This window comes from Citrus clementina, unplaced genomic scaffold, assembly GCF_000493195.1.
Source record: "Citrus clementina cultivar Clemenules unplaced genomic scaffold, Citrus_clementina_v1.0 scaffold_3, whole genome shotgun sequence".
Classification (NCBI taxonomy): Eukaryota; Viridiplantae; Streptophyta; class Magnoliopsida; order Sapindales; family Rutaceae; genus Citrus; species Citrus x clementina.
In genome coordinates, this window is record NW_006262339.1 from 4,694,739 (window position 1) to 4,714,015 (window position 19,277).

Below are 19,277 nucleotides of genomic sequence, written 5' to 3' on the forward strand. Positions count from 1 at the left end.
GAAAGAGACAGGTTTCATTTGAAGGGTTGAAAACAACATTCAAAAGACTTAGCATAGGTGGAGCAGTAAAGCGCAGATCAATGTTGGAGACCATTTTCTTTCTCAGAAGCCTAGGCTAAGTTTGCGTTGCATCCATTTGCCTTCTATTATTTTCTTTATATAATCTTCCCCTTTTTGTTTTTTTGCGGCGTTGGGAGGTCAGTGGGTGGCGCTTTCTCGCATGGCCCACAAAACGCGTCATAGAAACCGCGTTAAAGAAAAGTTTCGCAGGCACAGAACAATTTCCTATTTGACTATCGACAACTACGCAGATCTTCCCGCTGAAGAAAAAAAGTTAAAAACTGCCGCACACACAATTAATTTGTTCTACAAATAAATGAATCACAAAAAAGTAAAATACAATTTATTTTCAGTTATATATACATTTATCATTGTACCATATTTCAGTGAAATATCAATATAATTTTTTTTATTTGTTTTGAAGAGGAAGAAAAAAACTCCTGCTATATTAATGAATGTGGATGTGAAAATGTAAATGTATTATTTTTAAAAAAAAATCAATGTATTTGATATTATTATTTTAACTGATAAAAGGGTTAATAATTCTATTTTTATTTTGACCAAGTGATTTTTAAGGTTTTTTTTTAATTGGTCATCGGTGCTCGAATTGTGAAGGAGGTCAAGGATAAAAAAATTAATTTAAACTTTATCCAACCTTTTTTTTTAAAAAAAAAAGTATATGACAAAGTTTGCATGGTAAAGGAGTTGCATTTTTTCTATAGATTTTAATTTTTCTGTTACAGAGGTTAATTAAATAATTTATTGGAACTTAATTTGAAATATTTGATATTCTTTCCACTCATAAAACTAAAAATAACAATATTATTTAAAAACATAATAAAATCAGTCTACATAATTTTGTATGATTTAACTAGATCCTTAAATTTTCCTAATTAGTTCAAGAGACTTAGTCAAGAAAATGGTGAGAACACTTTCTAATTAACATGTTTTTATTTTTGGTGTTTCTAAATTAAAAAAAAAGGGAAAATGGTTCTTAAAAAACACTTTAGGACACCTGATTGGATGAGCTCAATAATACGATTGATGATCTTTTTCATCGGGTCTTACATTAGACACATTACCCTGCAGATGCTGATTCCAGTGATTTGTGTGCTAAATTTTAGATGCATGAAGCATGAAGCATCAAATTGTTCTCTAATTGTTCAATTTAATTTGATGTTATTAACATGATCATTATATTTTCTAAGAACTAGTGTTTCACTGGCTGACAATTAGTGAGCAATCTGGTTAGGAAACTCCTCCAGCCAAAGTTTATTATAACGGCATCGGCAGCCTATATCAATTCTTGACTTGCGCCTTGAAAAATATTAATAGATGATTCTTCATTTTTATTTAGATGCAACAAGTTAACGCGATGCATCCATTTAAGTTTATATTCTTCAATACAAATAAAAATGGCTGAAAAAATGTGTAATTTTTTTTCCTTGCAAAAAATAGAGAACTGAGGGGGTTGTTTACGCTGACCGTAGAGAGGGTAAAAAGGGAATTGACTGCTTACGAAAAAGAGTCAAAACGGACAGCAAAGAGCATTTACTCATTCCTTGCAAAAAGTCAGCTTTGCTTGGACGGTTGGACCCTTCTCCCTTTCTCTCTCTGTGAGCCTCACAATACCGTGTGACATTCAATATGGGCATTTGTGTGGAGGCGGCATTGCACCGGAAAACAGAAATCACTAAAAAGGAAAAATAAATAAATAATTTACTCGTCCCCATTTTTTGTCCTTTTCTTTTTTTTGGATAAGACTCTTGTCCTTCGTTTTTTTGTGGCTTTGTGGCAAGTAAATCGGTTTTCGGCAGACATTTTTTGGGCTTCTTCTCACGGTGTGAAAACTTATTGCGAACGATTCTAAACCTCGTATCCTCGTGTCGTGTGCACGATTTTGACGCTAACAGTGTTTGTTTTGTACACGATTGTAACAAAGAAACCATCCCACAAAGCGTAGGACATGTATCTCCTCGTAAACCCAACCCGATTTTTTCATAAAAACTACTTTTTTAATTATTTTGTGTACGGTTTGTAAGAGTAATGATGATCATAAAAACTATCTTTTAACTATTTTGTGTACGGTGTACGAGGGTAATGACATATGAGGTAAAGTAGTGGTTTTTTTTTAGTAATATTATTGGTACGATTAATTTATAATTTTAATATTATTTATACGGAGTCATAACTTATATCACTTAATTTAATTATCCTTATATGATGGATATTGATGCTCAATAAATTATTTTTTTAGTATATATCAAATAAAATATGGAGGTGTTATTTTATACATCGGCTATATTATAGTCACTCTCTACAATGAGTAGACATCAAATCGGCATCAATATAAAGAATTCACTACTTTTAAAGTAATTTATATCCTTGTTCAAGTAACCACATATTTGAAACAGACTTTATGAAATATGTGATAATATTCAAATTTTCATTTATTGATCTTGTGTATTTCAATAATAAATACTTAAATAGCATTTAATTTTGTCAAACCATTAGGGTACTCTTTTCTTTTTCTTTGAATATTGTCTACATGACTCTTACTAGATTATACAACTGTGACCCCTCGTGTCATGTATGTTGATATTTTGGTATTAGTTGTGCTAGAAATAATCAGCTATAATAAGAATTAAGTAAACGTTTGGTAACATTTGTTTTTAGATATGTTGGGAATTTTAAAAGTAATCTTATATATTTAATAAATTTTACTGTTAAACTACTGTAAGAATGTAAAAAACTGAATTAAATATAATGTTGAATAAAATTTATTTACACATGTATAAGCATGTATTTAAAATATTTTTTTATTTTGTATATATAATACCAATTGATAATTAAAATAAATATTTGTGTTATTAATTTATTTTTATTTTATTATCTTAATATAGTTGTTAATATTTATAATCTCTTTAAGTTAATAACTTTATTTCCTAATTAATAAGAATAAGTTTAGATTTTTATAATATATATGAAAATATATATTAAATTAATTATAAAATTGATTCTTAAAATTAGATTCTGAAAAACTACTCATATTAATGAGCATTTACCTTAGTGGGAGAACCCTCGAACTCACATAAGAGTAAGGGTTCGAGTCTTCATAAAAGCATAAAGCAACGCTTTAAAAGATCAATGTATATGACATGAGAGGTCCCAGATGTTTGTAATTTTGGTATTAGCTGCTGACATGTGGCTTGGGTTCTTTGATAGCCTTTCTGGCATGTTGCTTCTAGTTTTCATATTAGCTGCTGGGTGGTTGCTGGCTGGTTGCTTGTAGAATTTAGTTGTAATTTCTTTTCAGGCAGTAATCATGCTGTTCATATGTTCCAGTTTCCAGTTTTCATGTTCCAGTTGTCATGCTGTTCATATTCCAGTTTTCTTTTCTTTTATGTCTAACTAACTATAATTGCAATTAAAATTTGATTTGGGTAATTTCTTTGGCATTATTAACTGTAATTGTTTCCGTTTTTGGGTAGTTTATTCCTAAGGGACTATTAACCACAAACAATGTCATCCGAACTAAGTGAGAATCGAAGCTCATTGCAAATGTGTAATGGATGCAATAATCATATGGAGTTGTTAACGTCACGCACAACAAAAAATCCAAATCGGAAATTTTGGAATTGTAGAGGATGTAAGAACTTTCAATGGGCAGAAGATCGTAAACCTACCCAAGAGAAAATAGACTTGTTAGCGGATGAAGCTAGGAAGTTAGTCTTAGAGATCGAGTGTTTGTCCGTTAAATTTCAATTATTGCATAAAGAACTTGAGCATATGCGAGAACGTGAAGTGCAGAGGCGATTGTTGGACGACGAACTTCGAAAGAGAGAGGCACCACGATATGATTTTATTAAAATACTGATGATTGTTGTATTATGTTTTTTCTTAAAGTATTATTTTTAAGTTGTTTCAAGTTAAAAACTTGTAGACATATGTAATAGCATTTTCATGTTAAATATCAGTTTCTGAGTAGTTTGACTCTCTGGATTTAATTCACAGTATTATGAAATTATAATTTGGCCTCAAAAATTATTCTTAAAATTATACTATGGCCCAAATCATTCTAATATTTTTGAAATTAATCTAATTCTAGAATTTTGAAAATAGACTTATTAATTCACAGTATTATGAAATTATAATTTGGCCTAAAAAATTATTCTCAAAACTATACTATGGCCCAAATCATTCTAATATTTTCGAAATTAATCCAATTCTAAAATTTTAAAAATAAACTTATTAATTCACAGTATTATGAAATTATAATTTGGCCCTAAAAATTATTCTCAAAATTATACTATGGCCCAAACCATTCTAATATTTTCGAAATTAATCCAATTCTAAACTTTTGAAAATAAACTTATTAATTCACAGTATTATGAAATTATAATTTGGCCCCAAAAATTATTCTCAAAATTATACTATAGCCCAAATCATTCTAATATTTTCCAAATTAATCCAATTCTAGAATTTTAAAAATAGACTTATTAATTCACAGTATTATGAAATTATAATTTGGCCCCAAAAATTATTCTCAAAATTATACTATGGCCCAAATCATTCTAATATTTTCCAAATTAATCAATTTCTAGAATTTTGAAAATAGACTTATGAACTCCAGAAATTAAAAAATGTCGAAATACACATACACCAAATTACATTAGTTCATTAGTTGAATAATACATAAAACATAAGCATAAGCTAATTTCGATTACATGCTTGGTTCATTAGTTGAAAACTCCCCTTGATTGGCCTCCTCGAAATTTTGTTGCGGTGCATGTTGCAAGTGTACATGATGAGCTGGACCGTAATTCATCCAATACTGATAGTAAGGGGGGAAAATGCATGTTGTGGGGGTGCTTGTTGTGGTTGCTGTTGTACCCAAAAAAAAAAGTTAAACACAAATTATCAAACATATGACAATGAAAGGAAATAGCAAATAAAAAAATATTACCATAGCCATATTGCTCTCTTGTGTTGGGATTGTAGTAGCCACCTAAGAAGATAAATCATGTATCTCCGCATCCTAGGAGTGCAGTCAACACACATTTAAAGTATATATTAAATTAATTTAAAATGAATGTATTAAAGTATTAAATTAATCTAAAGTATATACAATTACCTCTATAGTTGTGTTTATCGAAACGTTGTTCGATTTCTGTTTTGGCTGCTTAAATTGCTTTTGCTTTCTTTGACTAGGTAGACGACCTTTACGCCGACTTACCACAGGATCTTGTATGTTACTACTGGATCCACCATCAATGGTTGTATCGTCGACGTCACATCGAACATTTAGAGAAACATCCTTCATAAGTTTCTTAATCCAACCCATAATGTTTTTATGGCTTTCTTCATTTTTGGAAGCTACCTCAGCAACATCATAAAAAGCAGTGCACTCCTCTCTATATCACTGATGTTCAATGCTCGAACTCCGTGCATCATAACTGACTTTGACTTTATTAGAGAATCTCCGCACATCTTTCCTCCATCTTCGTAGGATATACTTTTCAGGCAGTAATTGCACACAGTTACGTGACAACACTGCGATAACGTGTTTGCAAAGAATGCCCTTTTATTCAAACATTGAGCACACACAACGAATTTCACCTTCATCTTTTTCAAAAATGACTCTAAAAGTCTTTTCTCTACTCTTTTTATCGTTTTTAATAAGTTCATATTCTGACCCCCCACAACTGAAAACCTCACAATATATCTTACTCACCAGCTCCTATTGAAATTCCTGAAACTTGGAAATAGTGTACACTTCTTCAACTTGCTTTTCCATGGCAAAACTGGTACGGCATGGCAACCGTTGGCTAAAACTCCGTGCATCTGCTTGCCATTTTTTCTCAATTTTACTTTTCATTGCTTTCTCATATTTCTCCACAAATTGCTTCAAAGTTGTTTTCGAATTAACATACCCATCAAAGAACGCATTCATACTCTCACTACGCTGAGTGGTTGACATTCCAGCCCAAAATGTTGTTTTCATAAAATATGGAACCCAATGATTTCTTTCCTCATATAATCCACTTAGCCACTAATTATTACTAAGATCATATTTATCTAACATGTCATGCCAAGCTTCCTCGAATTCAACAGGAGTATGTAAATCATAAACAACAGAAAGCAATGAAACTCTAATGGCATGATATTCTGCATACCTTCCCAACTTCTCAGACACCTTTTTCAATATATGCCACAAACACCATCGATGCCTAATGTCTGGAAAAACAATCTGAATTGTGTTTTTCATCGCTTTATCTTGATCTGTAATGATTTCGAGGGGAGGACACCCAGACATACATGATAGCCATGTGTCAAATAACCACGTAAATGTTTCCGTGTCCTCATGCGAAATCAACCTACATCCTAACAAAATTGATTGACCATGATGATTAACTCCTACAAAATGAGCAAATGACATGTCATACTTGTTTGTGAGATATGTAGTATCAAATGTGACAACATCCCCAAAGTCCTTATAGGCTGCCCTGCTCCTTAGATCTGCCCAAAATACATTTTTTAATCGACCCTCCTCATCTAGGTCGATACTGAAATAAAACCCATCATTTTCTGTTTGCATTTTCTGAAAATACCTTTGAATTGCAATAGCATCCCCTTCTCCGAGTCTTAATCGCCTCATCTTGTCAACATGATTTCTAGCATCTCTTTCTAAAAATGACACATTTTCAAAGCCACCAGCCTTGACAACAATCGACTTAAAATTTTGAGCCATTTTAATTCCAGCTTCTTCATTTATTTCAAGCTGCTTTTTAACAAAAGGACTAATGGAACGGTTGCATCGATAATACCTACTCTTGCTCGGACTCACGGCATGGTTGTGTTCAAAGATCAAATTTTCAATTACCCATTTTCCACTAACAATATCCAAACGTCCTCCAATTTTAGCATTACATCCAATTTTTTGGTTTGGTTGAAGTCGCAAAACATTAGTGGCTTTGGCTTTTGACTTCTCGTTTCTCCCACAAGTAAATGTAACATATCTCAAACTCACATCATCTCCTTTTCTACAAGATCTCCGCATCACTGGAAACCCCTCTTGTAGGCCATAAGTTTTATAATATTCAAACATTTCATTAGGACTATCAGAAGACATCCCAACCGTAGGCTCAACAACATTTTCTACCACCAATTCCTCATTGTTTTCTTCCAAATTAGCCCCTTGTAAATCCTGCAATTCCCCAACTTCATCAACCTCCTCCACTTGTTCGAAATTATCCATTAACTGCTGCAAATGAAAATGGGAAGAGTTAAACGAAATTATCCACTTGTTCGAAATTCCCCAATGCAAATGCATGTTAATTTGCCTAAAGTTTTCATATGATTCTAGGCAGTAAAAGATGAGAACAAAGATTTTAATCAACAATGCAAACCCTTCCCCCCTCCCCCCCACCCTAATTCGTCAGTATTGCGCAAGTTCTGTAGTTCTTTAATTGCTCATGCCGATTCCAAAATTTAGTAATAATAATAATAGAATAAGAAGAGGAATTTTATTCTCGAGCATTATCATACTTTAATGCATGTACCCATTATATTAATATAATTGTCAAATAACGGCAATATCACCCAAAACAAAGTTTCATACAATGTTGTAAAAAATAAATTATGATTTGAGAACTGAAAAAATAATATGACAACTGAAAAAATAAGACAAATCAAGAATATGAGAACTGAAAAAATTAATTCAATGTTACAATGTTCTAAAAACGAAGGCCAACTTCCTAAAATAAAATTAAAAAACAAAATGCTACAATGTTAATCTTCGAAAATTAAACTGAAAAAATGAGACAGTACCGAAAAAAAACAAATCTTCGAAAATTCAAGCTTGGCACAATGTTAATCTTCCGTCCAAACTCAGCTTTCAAGGACACATTTCGCAGTCAAAACTCAGCCGAAACTCAGCTGCTGTTGGTCTTGTTCTTCAATGGGTGCGAAACGAAAAAGAAACTCAGACGCTTTCAACTCAGCTTCCAAGGACAAACTTCGCAGCCGAAACTCAGTCGAAACTCAGCTGCTGTTGGTCTTGTTCTTCAATGGGTGCAAAACAAAAAACAAACTCAGACGAAGAGGATGGAGCTTTAATTAGTAGATCCCGTTCTGCTGTCGATGAGTGCTCCGGTTGTGGATCTCGATCGAGGATGGAAGAAATGAAAAAACAAAAAAGAAAATAAAAGAAAACGACGCAAATCATTCAATAAACAAATGAAAAAGAAAAAAAAACGACACAAACGACGTCGTTTTGTATTTTTGGGGTTTGACCCGGGGCAAACATCAGCACTCTTTTTTTTTTACATGCACTTGTCAAATTATTCCCTGCATATAGTACATATCCCAAATGTGGGCATCATCAATACTCACTTTTCATTCCTCATTTCTCCAGTACTTTCGTTCGTGAAGGTGAAAAAATTACTCATAAAAAGAATTCTCTATCCCCAGACAAAATGCTTGCGTCAGTGTGGGACTTGAAACTGTGCTAGAAATTCTTCCCCATTTTTCGGCTATATAATATATAATGAATTAGGGTCATGCTAGGTTACATTTTAAGCAACTTACAATCCAACAAATTATCACCAAGTCCTCATTGTATTATTGATATTTATACTGATTTGATTGACGGTAAATTACTGTAAGTGTAACCTAGCAAAAGCTGATGAGTTAAAGTTTACTCGAACATTACGATGACCAACTTTTTGTAGGTGCAGTACAGATCAAGTTTTGGGCTGGCTCTTAGACTGACACAGCCGAAGTTTTTAGCTGACTAAGAAAGGGGTCTCCCTAAGTTTTATTTAGTGTAATTTACAGTCTAATAAAAGTAAACTAAAATAAGATTCTGACCGTATGTAACCCTGCATGCTAGTTATTCATTTTTACATGTTTTTAGTGGGACGTCAATTACACTAAATGTAACTTAAAGAACATTCATGAGAAAGAACACCGACCTGACCACATAAAAATACAAGATTCAATTAGGCTGCAATATAACATTGTACCATTTTGTACGCTGTTGGGCTCTAATTCCATTCAATTGTATCACTTGTGGCGTGGCATCTGGTACGATTTCAAAATTTTAATTTTAATTTTAATTCAACTGGAGCAGAAGAGGATAAATGATGGAAATGCAAAACGAATTATTAAGATCAGAGGAGAGTCCGGAAACAACGGACATTGTCGGGTTTGTATGCAACTCAACTGTCAACGTCAGTCAAGTTATTTCCTTCTAACCACACTTTTGACGACTTATCAAAGCATCTTTCTTTGTCAGAGGCAACTTCCATTAATTACCAGTTGAGTCATTCTTTGTCGTTGCAGGTTGTCGGTCTCCTATTACTATTACTATTACTATTACTATTATGTAATCTGCGCAAAGCTTACGCTGTATATAATGTAACAAACAACCAATGAATATAGGCCATTGATTTTGATATTCCTTAAATTCAATGGATAAAATTAATTTTAACGTAAAACAAAGTACAGGTGAAATAGATATTTACAGAAAATTTTATTTATAATCATATGTTTACTTATTTTTTCAAATAAGTCCTCATTGATTTTTTATAATTAAATGATTTTTTCATCCATCTTTTCTACATTTATTTTTAAACTTTATAAAGTTTTTACAACATTTTTATAAAGATTTAAATGATTATTATATTCATAAAGATCCACAAATTTTGAATATATTTTTGCACTTACAGTTATAATTTCTTGTCTCTCTTGAGACATAAACTAAAATTTTCTTCTAACACACACACACACATTCAATCTATTTTCCTTTTTAAATACATATCATCAATGCCATCACACAGATTTTGTAATCTAAATTTAGTATCATGAATTATAAGAGATATTATATATAATTAATATCTTATAAATCTAATGAATTATTAAAAAGATGGTACAATGAATAAATTACTAAAGCCTCTAATAAAAAGATTCCAATTCTTTGATCTTATCAATGATTCAAACATATGGAGAAATAATCAATTAAATTGAATGTCACTATATTTATTAAATAAATTAGAAAATCTAAATTTATCTATAAATGATATAGCAATGGTAAACAAAATATTAGAAATTAATCATTTCAATGAAGGAATATAAAGTAAATTAAAAAGTTAAGAGATCAAGTAATCAACTAAGATAGCGTTTGTTTTTTAACTTAATAACTTAAAGTGACTTAACTTAATTAATTAAGTTAATTAGAGGTGTTTGTTTTTATAACTTAATGAGACTTTTTAGATAATTTTGACTTAATAAAATAAGCCAATTTTTTTAGCTTTTTACTTAATGGAGAAATTTGAATTAAGTCAATTACTTACTAATGTAAAAAAATATCCATGTTTTATAATTTATTTTTCATGTCTATCCCAAAACTCACCCATAGACATTTACCCCATATAAAAATATCCTTATTTTTTCTTTCTTATATTATATATGATAAAATTTAAAATTTATGATATTTTATATATTAAAATTCTAAAATAATTATATATTCACTTGAATATAGTTTTACTTATAAATGTTAAAATATTGTGGTATTTATATTATTTATTTGACATTCAAATTTAATAAGGATACAAATGTAAAAGTACATATTTTCAGCTTTTTCGGTTGAAAAAAACAAACAACTTAATACTTATTTTTCGAGATTCAGACGAAAAAACAAACATATTATTCAGATTCAGGTATTCAGTTCTATTCAGAATTCAGACTAATTCAGGTATATTCAAATTTCAGACAAAAAAACAAACGCCACCTAAGTAAAGAATTTAATAAAGTTAAACAATTCATAAAAGACTTCAACATTAAAAATTATGATATATTAAACCAAGAGATTGTTAATATAATGAATAAAAACTCAATAGATATAAAATTAAACAAGTTATAGATTCAATTAAATAAAATAGAAAAAATTGTTGAGCAATTTGATACTAACTTTGCTATAAATATAAATGAAGAACTTCAAAAAATTAAAATATTGTAGCTTGGGTGTAAACAACCTGGAGTATAAACAATCTGGGGTATAATGTAAAACATTAAAACTTATTGACCTTTTTAATAATTATTATCTTTTCTAAGGGTTTAAAAATTTATAGCTGTAACATACAGCTAATGCAATGTAAGCTTTGCCTGTAATCTGAGGAATACTAAATATCAAGAATAACGAGATAAGGATGAGAGAATTGCATCTTCTCTCTCTGCTGTCAGTTTTTTTTTCCTCTCTCTCCTCTCACCACATGCTTCATTCTCTCGTTCTTCTCTCGTTTTTCTTGATACTTAGCATTTTCCTATGTCATCTTGGGTATTTTTGAATCATTTCCTTGGTGTCGTCGATTGCACCATCTAATGCCATTAAACATTGGATGCCACGGGGAAGAGTACTACTAATCCAAAAAAAAAAAAAAAAGTTGCAACAGTCAAATAGCAGCTATATTGCAAGTAGATATTTATAGATCTCTATGGAAAGATCTTTTTTGTTGATCCTTTTCTTTCCCTTAATTTTGTATACATTGACAAATGACGAGCAATCTACGTCGATGGTTATTAATTTCGTCTAGTTGTTAATTAATTAACAATCCTGATTTTTTAAGACTATCTTTGTTTGATTTATTATTAATAAATTAAATTCCTATCTTTATGACACCAGATAGTCCCATGAACAATCTTTCTTGATTGTCTTACTGTTGCACCTTTATTTTGCCTTTTTTTTCTTAAGCTTCTTTCTGGATAATCTTTCTTGAAGTGTCCTTCTTTGTGACACAAGAAACACTTCAAATCCTTTGGTTTTTCTTTGTTCTGGTCTTGTTTCTTTTTCTTGCCTTCTGATCTGGCTTTTGCTGTTAAGCCTTAACCTGATTCATTTCCTAGATGATCTTGTTTACCCTGTAATTTCTTTCTGTTGAGTGCTGATTTTACTTCATCCAAAGATAGTGTCTGCCTTCCATACATCAAAGCATCAACAAAATGCCCATAACATTTTGGAAGAGAGCTTATTAACAGAAGGGTTTTATCTTTATCATCAAGGGCTGCATCAATAGTTTCTAAAGTGTCACACATTTTGTTGAACTCATCTAGACGGTCATCTAAAGATGTGCCCTCCATCAATTTTAATGTGAACATCCTCTTTTTTATAAATAATCTATTTGCCAGGGATTTCTTCATGTAGATACTCTCTAGTTTGGCCACTTCATGTAGATACTCTCTAGTTTGGCCCACAAATCAGCTACAATGGGTTCTTTTGCCACTTCCCTTATAACAGAATCTGCAAGACTCAAGATTATCGTTCCTCTAGCCTTTCTATTAATCTCAGCAACCTGTTCATGAGTCTTTAATGAAGAGAGCGCTTTTCCCTCTTTCTTGGTCACTGGTTGAATTGCATCACCAAGCCCCTGAGTAACCAGCAAAGCTTCCATTTTCACTTTTCACATGTTAAAGTCATTCTTTCCGTTAAATTTCTCAAGGTCGATCTTTGGTGTATCCATACTAAGATCTTGATTTGTTAACCTTGCTCTGATACCAAGTGTAGTGGTTGGGTTGCTCATCAAATTCTACAGCACCCAAATCATTACAGCTCTGTATAAGAATTTCATTGAAAACATCATTTTTGGACTCGATGAGCCACGAATAAAAAGCTGAAGTTAATTAATGGTAGGAGAAGCAAATGCGTAATTGATCGATACTCAAGAAAAGCTACGTTTAATTTGGACTTGAAGAAGAAAATATAAGTGGTTATATATTGATAATGGACAGTAAACCGCAACTCCGTACTTGACCTATTTAATATTTACTTGACCATCGGGTTTTCCAATTCCAATGAGCAACGTTTTGTAAGCAAGCAACGCTTTCATTTATTAATGTTTTAATGAATAATTAACTCATCAGAAAGTCCATGTAAAAGCACGAATCATCGCATGAGAAATTGTACAGTGGAATTTGAATTTTTAAATCCACCTCTTTAATTCTAATGCATGTTATTATGGAGTTATATTCACCAAAATATGAATGCAGCTATCGTTAGCATCTTGTTTGCTTTGGTCGAGAATAATCATATATGATGAATCGCTGATATTAAGGATGGAGCTATTAATTCGAACCCACCAGATGCTCCTCACTCCCATTTGTTGTCGTGTCAGTCACCACTTGATTTGAAAATTTTAAACTCAATTATACGCACCTGGTTAAATGCCAAAAATGTGTATGTTGATTAATTCATATCATGACTGATCTTTTTATTGTGATGTTTTTGTGTGCATGTGCGTGTGCTTATTTTTTTTCTTTTTTCTTTTTTAATTTTGATGGTAATGTCTTTGTAATTGGTATTAATAAAACTATTGTTTATTTCGCAGGGGAAAAAAAGAAGAAGAAGAAGAAGATGAAGTTGTCGATCCAGAAGGAGAAATGAAGGGAAGACGTGCGAGTTACCCGCCTCATAAATGAGAGAGGCATAAACAATTTTTGGATTCGGTCATCAGTGGGGTAGTAGTAGGAAGTGGCCATGTATGTGTCTATGGGACATGAGAATAACGAGTTAGCATAAAAACTACTTATTTTTATGAAGGTTATTTTCATAATTTTAACCAACAATTTGTTAATATATTTTTTGAAAGGGTGCAGTTATTTGAACCCTTTAAAATATTCTTTAGACTCATTTTTAAATAATTTTTTTTATTATTAAAATGTTCTTGATGGAAATTACTATTATAGACAAAATAATACGTTTTTTAAGTACAGAATGATAATTAAATGCAAAAAATATTTACTACTCCCTTTTTAATCCATCTCTTCTCAGACAAAAGATTGAATGAAAGGCTTTAGTTATTTTATATCATCATGTAAGATACATGATTTTTCCACAGTTGTTAAATAAAAATTTTAACGGTTGTGAAAATAACATAATTTTAATATTTTATATTTCCACAACCGTTAGATTTTCATTAAATGGGTATAGAAGAATCATATATCTTACATGATTATGTAAGATAACAATCTCCTGTATGAAATTGTTTGATATTTGGGAATAATTTCTTGATGAGAAAGCTCGAATTCAACCAATAAACTATTTTTGTAGACTATTCTTCGAATTTGGGTTATTATCCTCTATCCCTGGTCAACCTGAATTTCTTTGTATATATTAAAAGTAAAGAGCCATGAGAGACAAAAACGAATTGTTAAAACTAATGTGGTTACTAATATTGTTTTATCATTGCTGGGGTTTCCTTAATCTTCTATATGCTTTTACCGATTTTTTAATTTTATAATAGGTCTGAAATTGAAAAGAAGATTTGCATATGATCACGTTATTTACAGCATTTGTAAAATCCATGGAAGAAGAAGTTGCAGAATCATTATAATCTAATATACAATAAGGGTGATTAAAATGATTTTGTAAAGGAAAATATAATTTGTTTTATTTTTTAAGTGAATTTATTAAAAAAATGAATGAAATGAGTATTTTTATCGGTTCAGATAGTCCTTTCCCTTGTTGAAAATTAATTTAATTGTAATTTAACTTAAATGACTAAAAACAATTGCTTTAGTAGTTTTAGTTATGGCCCAGGTAGCAATAACTTTGAGTACTTGCCTTGCAATAGTTAAGTTTATTAGACACGTTTTCAATACGTGTATAATATGGCCATTTAATTTATTTTAATTATTAGTTTTTTAATTTAAATTGATATTTATCTTTATTTAGTTTAATTTTAAAACGTTGGTTTTGGTTTAAAATTTGGATAAAGATAAAACAACTCTCTAATATCTCTCATACACGTTACGAGTGGTTTACTAAAATCAAGGGGATAACGGCTCATTACTTCCTCTTTTATTTAAACATGTCTTTTTGATGGGAGAAGACATCGGTCAAGATTTTTCAAAAATATTTAGGGTCCCTGGTCTAACAACAGAGCCTGTGTATACCATCTACTCTCAGGAATTAAGTGTTGGATAGACTAGAAAATTCTGAGTACGCAGCATTGCTTGTTTTCGTTGGTTTTGTTTGCATTCCAAAAGAAAGATTGTGTACAATTGAATTTGATAACTATGGCAGGAGGTAAGCTTTCTAACTTGCGCATGCTGAATATAGTCTTTTAAAGTTGACTTAGAGATAGATTAATTAGAAAATAAAATTTGGAATCTTCTGTCATTTTGATCATGTTAATAAAGTATTTGGCATCAAAGAGAAAAGTTCTTTGTGCAATTCTCATTTGATTGTAGTTATATATGTTGAATTCTTGATTGATTTATTAATTATTATATAATTACATATTACTATAGTTTACACTTTACAATGTCAAATTCCATTATTAATGAGTTATATTATTTGAATTACTTTTCGTTAGTTCTATATAATTACTATTATTCAGAATACATAAGCTCCTAATATCCCCTTATTAGGGGTACTATTTTATGCTTATAGATATAAACTATCATGTTTACAAAAGTTTTATTTAACTCGGATACTATAAAGTCTTGGGCCTGCCCTACTTAACAATATTTGTTTTTTTTATGGTTTTGTTCAATAATTTCATTTAGTTGACATTTTATCCGTAAATTTACATAATTTGACCTAAAAATTTATCGTTATATATTTGACCCCATCTTTCCAGTTCTGATGGAGTTACCACGTTCCAACATTTATTTTTAGTACAAAAACATAAACAAACATGGAAAGAAATAAAAGAAAAAAACACGCGATTGCGCATGACAACTATCTAGGGTTGCCACATCCACCGGAAACAGCAAACTAGTAAATGGAAAATAATTTTTGAACAAAAGCAAGATAAAACTATAACCAAATATATATATATATATTTTTATGTTTTTGTGAATTATGAAATTTTATATCCACGATTTATCTTGCGTTTGTTCAAATATCATTATCCATATAATACACATAGATAGATAAGTACGGTGCTGATGGAGAGCCTCAGCCTCAAACTGGAGCAATTTCGCTGCGAGGAGGGTCTGCTTCCTCGACCGAAAAAGTAGTGCTCGAAGGTTCAGCTTCTACAGTATCTTGCCACCGCAAGGTGCTGCGCGCAGCGACGACGACAACGAAAGTAGGAATGGATTGAAGAAGCTGAAAAAACCGGCTACAGAAGCGACGGAGAGTGTTGACAAGCGCATGAAACCAAGGCGAAAAGCATATGCAAACGAAGTAGGCAATGCAAAAGAGAGGTGTAGGAAGCAGCAGCGAGGCCAGTACTGACAAAGCCAACGGACCAGAGAAGTCTCCAAACCTCAGATGGGTTGGCAGTACTTCGAGCGAAACGTTGAGTGGGATATTGAGAGAAGTGAGAAGAAAGAATAGTGTCAAAATAGCTAGAAACAGCATGGCCACGGCCCTGAAAAAGAAATTACGCTCATGATCATTGGCAACGATGTTCAGTACTGAAAAGAGACAGGTTTCATTTGAAGAGTTGAGAACGAGAAGGAAAAGGCTTAGCATAGGTGGAACAGTAAAGCGCAGATCCATGTTGGAGACCATTTTCTCATGTGCCTGGCTAATTGAAGTTTTTTAACCCGATCAAACCTAGTTTGTGTTGCATCCATTGCCTTCTTAATTTATAGTTGTTCTTTTTTTGCTTTTTTTTTTTTTTTGTGTGTTGCATCCAAATTCATTGGTCTTATCAAGCATGGCCCACAAAACGCGTCAACGAAACCAAAGAAACCGCGTTAAAGTTTCACAGGCATAAAACGATGTCGGTTGCTTCAGAAGCACTTTCTAATTAACATGCTTTTATTTTTTGCGTTTTAAATTTAAAAAAAAAATTAAAATGGTTCTTGAAAAACACTGTAGGACAGGGCTAAGGTATCTTTTTGGGTTTCCATGGGTTGGCTGATTAGATGGGCTCAATAATACGATTGATGATTTTTTCATTGGGTCTTACTGTAGACACATTAGCCTGCATATACTGATTCCAGTGATTTGCGTGCTAAATTTGAGGTGCATGAAAAATGAAGCATCAAATTGTGCTCTTAACTGTTCAATTTTAATTTGTTGTTATTAACATGATCTTTTTTTAAAAAAAAAACTAGTGTTTCACTGCCTGACAATTAGTGAGCAATCTGGTTAGGAGACTCCTCCAGCCAAAGTTTATTATAATGGGATCGGCAGCCTATATGAATTCTTGACTTGCGCCTTGAAAAATATTAATGGATGATTCTTCATATTTTATTTAGATGCAATAAGTTAACGCGATGCATCCATTTAGTTTTATATTCTTCAATACAAATAAAAATGGCTGAAAAAATGTGCTGAGGTATGAGATGTTGTCTTCCTCCCTGGAGTCTGGAGAAAATAGATCGATTCAGATTTCAATTAAAAAGTGGAATAATAATCTCTGTCCCCAGACAAAATACTTGCGTCAGTGTGGGGCTTGAAAGTATGCTAGAAATTCTTCTCCGTTTTTCAGCTACGTAATATGCAATGAATCAGTGTCATACTAGCTAGGTTACATTTTAAATAACTTACAATCCAACAAATTATCATCAAGTCCTTGTTGTATTATCGATACTTATACTAATTTGATTGACGATAAATTACCGTAAATGTAACCTAGCAAAAGCTAATGAGTTAAAGTTTAATCGATCATTACCGTAAGAAGAAAAAAAAAGAACTGTAGCAAGATGAAGGCATAGTGGGATATTTAAAGAAGAAGAAGAGAACGAGTGTTACGATTAATCCCCTTCTTATTTCCATGCCATCCAACGTCATGAAAGTATATATGATTGTAACTGTTGTTACTATAGTTAGGGACGTTTCTTAGTTGCAGTCAGCATAAGCAACAATCCCATGTGAGGTATTTGATAATTCACTATGTGAATTTAACGTGACATCAATTTGCCTGCAACTAGTATTTCCAATATATGAGAAACTGTGTGTGAGGTGGACCATTTTTTGTATTATATAATTTTATGTATATTTTGGTTTTGAGCCAAAATAGTGATAGCTGATAATCGGCCTGAAACTGAGAGAGATTTGCATAGATTAAACAATGTTTCCAATAGAAGAGACTGTTCTTGATGTGATCCAATTTTCTCCATGTCACATTATGTATTGTTTAATTAATTAGTGCATTGATTTAAGTGATTGATCCATTAATTCGGCCATCTCCATCTCCTTCTTAAGTTATTGGTATTGGATTCAAAAAAAACTTTTGCAAGTTTTAATTTTTACCTTTTGGTTTATATAATATCTTTAAGTTATTTCGAAAATTGAAATAATTTTTTAATACAAGTTAGAATTTTATAAAAAAAAATTACTGATATTTGAACGGCGATAAAATAACTGTAAAATCATATGATGTAATAGTGTTAAATAAAAAAGCAATGCTTAATATTATAATACCATATACCATATGATTTTACGATTATTTTTATCGCCATTCTATCACGGGTAGGTTCTTTATCATTTTCCTTATAAAAAACATGAATCAGTCATTACATGAAATTTATTTTTGTTAAAAGATGTACGGAATAGACCCAATTTTAGATAACAGTCTAACAAACAAATGCCACCAATAAATAATATCTCCAGTCACCCCGTATTATAACGACGATGGGTCCCAAAGGCTCTCTTTGTGTGTGTCTTGGCCCAAACTTGACATCTTGCCCTTCTTATTGGGTTGTTAGGCCCATAATCAATAAGATTCTTCATACGTACCCGCTTTGGCTTATGTAAATATAACGTACATATTATCACCATGCATGACCATTAGCATAGTGGGAATTTTTATATCATGATGTTCGTTACATCATATCATTAATAATCACTAGAAGTAGAATGGCGTTGTCGGCGAGTCACGTTGGAGCGATGAACGGTGTGCAGCTGTTATGGCGGAGGAGTGGTGCTGGACTTGTCTCCGAGGAGCAGCTGCTGCACGGTGGAAAAGGTGGAGAGGAGCAGATGGCTAGGGTTAGGGAGCTGATACTTATAGTTTTTACTCTTTTTTTATTATTAACTTTGATTTTTGTAAAATGTGCTTGGTAGGTTTTGGGTTAGGTTAGGGTTTTTTAATTGATTGATGAATTGAATTGAAATGCCAAGATGCAAACTGACTTGTGAAATGGGTATCTGGATAATTTAGTTCTTGTCCTTCTTGATGGATTGGTTTCTTAATTTCGTCCCATTGTTGTTTTTTATGTGATTGCAGAATGTTGAAGTCAGTGACTATTTAGTAATG

General features: G+C 31.7%; 1 protein-coding gene across 1 annotated transcript; it reads right to left on the reverse strand.

Annotated features, from left to right (window-relative positions):
* Positions 1–6,112: 6,112 nt before the first annotated feature.
* LOC112100289 (protein FAR1-RELATED SEQUENCE 5-like) lies at positions 6,113–7,318 on the reverse strand. Its single transcript, XM_024189306.1, has 2 exons — positions 6,944–7,318; positions 6,113–6,778 (listed from the first exon to the last, which is right to left on the reverse strand). Exons 1-2 carry the CDS (start codon positions 7,316–7,318, stop codon positions 6,113–6,115), a joined length of 1,041 nt encoding a protein of 346 aa, XP_024045074.1.
* Between the last annotated feature and the right edge of the window lie 11,959 nt (positions 7,319–19,277).